The 3,995-nt window shown below is 41.1% G+C and overlaps 1 protein-coding gene across 2 annotated transcripts in view; it reads left to right on the top strand.

Moving 5' to 3' along the window:
- Positions 1 to 3,995, top strand: part of FOXO3 (forkhead box O3) — a 97,074-nt gene that overhangs the window by 74,158 nt on the left and 18,921 nt on the right. For both annotated transcript variants that reach the window (XM_015572725.1, XM_015572726.1), the window contains exon 2: positions 3,909 to 3,995. This exon is cut by the window's right edge and continues 1,361 nt beyond it. In XM_015572725.1, the coding sequence (XP_015428211.1) occupies positions 3,909 to 3,995 (87 nt within the window). The remainder of the gene's footprint in view (positions 1 to 3,908) is intronic.

Below are 3,995 nucleotides of genomic sequence, written 5' to 3'. Positions count from 1 at the left end.
TGCTGAAGCATTTCTCCTGTACCTTCAGCTCCCAACTCCCAAACTAAATTTTAGAAATGTGGACCATTTGGCACAATATACGAATTAGTAGAAAAAAAATCACACACTAAATTGGGAGCTAATTTACGGACCTTAATGGAGAGTTCTTTAGAGAACTTAAAGTATACATCATAAGAGGATTTTACACTTGGCTTGTCTGTGTTTATAAATCCCATTCCTTCACTCCCAGAATTGAAGTGAGGGAGGGGCAGTTTGAAATCTTACAGAAATCATATCACCATTAACTGTTGTTGTCAGGGAAGGTGGGAAAATATTGCAGTTCTGACATTTTATCTGGCATTTTGTTATTTACCTATTTTGTGCTTTACCACAATTTAGGTAGAGAAGCTAGTGATTTGAATCATGACCTTTGAAGAAAACCAGAACACATTGCTGGCCTCTGACCTGGATGGGGTGAAGCAGGCATTTGAACTGGAAATGGACGGACGGGCCATATTTATTGGCCTTAGGCCCCCCCACCTTCAGATTGTGGATTTTATAAATGGAAGGCTGGCCAGCCTGTATGCTTAGGGGACTGTGAGGATGGTGGTGGCACAGTATTTATTTGTGTTGTCTCAGTAGAGTAACTGGAAAAGCCTGTCGGAGTGTTGTGTAGGCAATACGCCTCAAGAAATGTATTCTGCTAATAACCTCTAAAATGAAGAGTTGAGCAAAGATTGGACCCCAACGCTAATCACCCACTTAATAAGTTGGGTTTTGTTTCAGAATCCAAGGGTAGTTAACACTGGTTTGTGTGGTAGCTGCTGTCTTCCCCTTAGAATAAATGTTATGGCCAACTAGCAAACGCAGACACGGGCTCTGGAGTGAGTCTTCGCTTTCAGGTTTGCTCTTTTGAGAGACTTTTTTTTTTTTTTTAAGGGAAATACCTACTAAATTATTATCACTAACTATTTCATAAACAAAATTACAGTAATAAGATTGTGCTTTTGTATCCTTCTCAGACATTTCTTTCTGTAAATGTTAGCAGATAGGTTAAGTGATGACATCTGAATACTTTGGTGACAGGCGTGTGAAAGGTTGTGGTAAAAGCATTGGATTGAAGTTGGGAAAACACATTTCCGTTTAGGTTCTTATAGGCACTAGCTGTGTGACCTTGTGTAAGTTATTTAAAGTCTCTCAGCCTGAGCCTTCATGTCTATGGTGAGGGCACTGATACCACCTTTGCAGGTTTACTGTGAGGATTAAAGACAATGAACCTAACACCTGTGGCCCAGTAGCTAACAGGGCTATAATTAGTCAGGCTCTCATTTCTTCTTCACCCTTGCAATTAGGGCCCTGACACCCTGTGGTTCTGGTCCTGGATGTGGCTATCCCAACCCCTTTACCACATGCCCTTATTGGGCAAACAGAAGCTTGGTTTCTGTTTCCAAATGTTAACCAATTGTAGCTTGTAATTTTATAAAATTGCACACATACATTGTTGGGGTTTAGAGTTGCAGTAATAGATGGCCATTAGAAAATCCATATAGGGCATTTTGGAGATCTGTAAGGTGTGTTATTTTTCTCAGTTGACTTAGAATTGGCAAAACTAAAAATACGTTTTAAAAAATATTGTTTCCCTAAATGCTTTTTTTAAAAGGAGGGATCATTGGAAACTTATGATTGCTCATTGTTAATTCTGGGTGTTGGTATGAACTCTTTTCAACATCTAGAGCAAAGGAGCCTGGCCAGGGCAGGAGTAATTAGGCCAGTGTCCACATTGGCCCCGCATAGCCTTAGGACTTTATTGTTTTCTCACCAGGAGGCTTGAGTTTAAGTTTTTATTTAAAATATCTAATCATCTGAGTGCTCAGTAGTAGGACCACCTTGCACTCGCCTGTTTTTTGAACCCTGCAGAGTGAGTTTTAAGAGCATGCTTTATATCTACTGTATTGAGAAAGTGTTTTCCTTTTTAAAGAAACGTAATTTCTGAACCATTAGCAGAGACGTCATTATTCTTTTAAAAACCATAAGAGTAAAAGGGAAGCAGGATAGATAGTCTCTTGGGCAAAGTTCGTCTCATCAGATACTCAGCATGTTGCCTTATTTCTTCTCTCAAATGTGTCTTTATGGCTGTGGTAGAAATACCAGCTTATATGACCCAGGGCTGCTAATGCCATTGCCCAGCCTAAGACGTAGGCCCTCCTTGCAAGGGAACATATACGTGGGAAACACTGTGAGTATTTTGAGTTATTTACTTATGGTAACAGCCTGCTGACTTTGTGTTTTAAAAACATTTGGTAGAACACATGTATTTGTATCATCTTCTACATAAATACACATGGTGATTGCCAATTTTTAAAAAACTAGGGTAACATTTAGGATTGCTCATATTTAATATACAGCATCAATACCTTTGGTCTTTAACTTGGAAATACAAACTCATCTGGCCTTCGGGTGCTGTTCCAAATGTGGAGAATACCACCAACTCCTCTCTTTTGCTGCCCCTGAGGCATTTTACAGGTTAGAATGAGCCCGCACCAGGCGTGTGCTCTCGTCGTGGACCCTGTACTTGACGGTAGCAGCAGGAACACCCTGCCTTGGTAGCGTGACAGGCTCCTGAAGTATATTAACATATATCGTCCTTGCATCATCCCTGTCAGGGAGGGATGGTTTGGATATTGTTATGGCTATCATGAAGATGGGTTACTGAACCTACAGCAGACAGATTACATGATTTGCTCAGGGTCACGTGGCTGGTCAGTGGCAGAGATAAAACTGGATCTGGGTCATCCCTGTCAACTGGGCTTATCTACCAAGCCAGCAGGATTCTTGCAAGATGGGTATAGTCATTAGTGTTTAGGGGATGTTTGGCCCTATTTCTCTTTTTAAAAAATAAACTTTTAAATTTAGAATCGTTTTAGATTTGCGAAAATTTGCAAAACTGTTATAGAGCGTTCTCATATGCCCAGTGTCGCTTCCCCTATCGTTAACATGTTGTATTAGTTTGGTACATTTGCCACAATGAATGACCAGTATCGATACAGATTGCCTTCGTTTTTACCTCCTGTCCTTTTTCTGTTCCAGCATCCACCTAGGACACCACACCACATGTAGTCATCATGCCTCCTTAGGTTCCTTATGGCACTGGACAGGCCTCTGTTACATGTCCCTTATTTGGGATCTGTCGGATGTTCTCTCTCATGGTCAGACGGGGTGATAGTATCAACATGACTTATCCTTGGAGATGTTGCCCTTGATCATCTGGCTAAGATCACATTTGTCAGGTTCTCCACTATATAGTTACTCCCCCCACCCTTCCCTTACTGTACTCTTTGGAAGGAAGTGACTATGCTCAGACCACATTACTTTGAATGGGGGAGTATCTATATAAATGAGATACTTGAATGGGAGACTTGCTTACTTCTGCCAACTCAGCAAATCCTACAGAGTAGGATTGCTTTTTTCTTACATCTATCAGGTGTGAAATTTTGGTTGGAGGAGATGGTCATAGGTAAAATTTCACAGCGGTTCTGAGTTCATTAGATGTTGTTAAGAAAATGTAGATGCTGCCTATACACTAGGGGAGAATAAAATAGCACCTGGGTGATTAATTACCATCAGAGAGCCAGGGAGGTTTGTTGCAAAGTGTGAACTTCAGTATAGGAAATACAGTTACAGAAAGGACAACAGAACTTCGGAATTTGTGAAAAACTGTCAGTGAGCTTATATAGTCCCATCATCCCCTGAATATGAAACCATCTCCCACCTCCAAAATAGGAAACTTGCCATTTGCAATGTCATTTAGTTCCAAGGCATGGAGGGTCATGCAGGCATTTAAAAATTAGCATGATCAACTATTTCTTCTTGGTGCTCAGTTTTCAGACCATTTTGGCTCATATTCCACATTTTCCCTCCTCTCTCTACAGAATTCTATCCGACACAACCTCTCGCTACACAGCCGGTTCATGCGGGTCCAGAATGAGGGGACTGGCAAGAGCTCTTGGTGGATCATC

This window comes from Myotis davidii, unplaced genomic scaffold, assembly GCF_000327345.1.
Source record: "Myotis davidii unplaced genomic scaffold, ASM32734v1 scaffold68, whole genome shotgun sequence".
NCBI classification, from domain to species: Eukaryota; Metazoa; Chordata; class Mammalia; order Chiroptera; family Vespertilionidae; genus Myotis; species Myotis davidii.
Note: the sequence above shows the minus strand (reverse complement) of the source record. Positions and strands in the feature narration are given on the sequence as shown.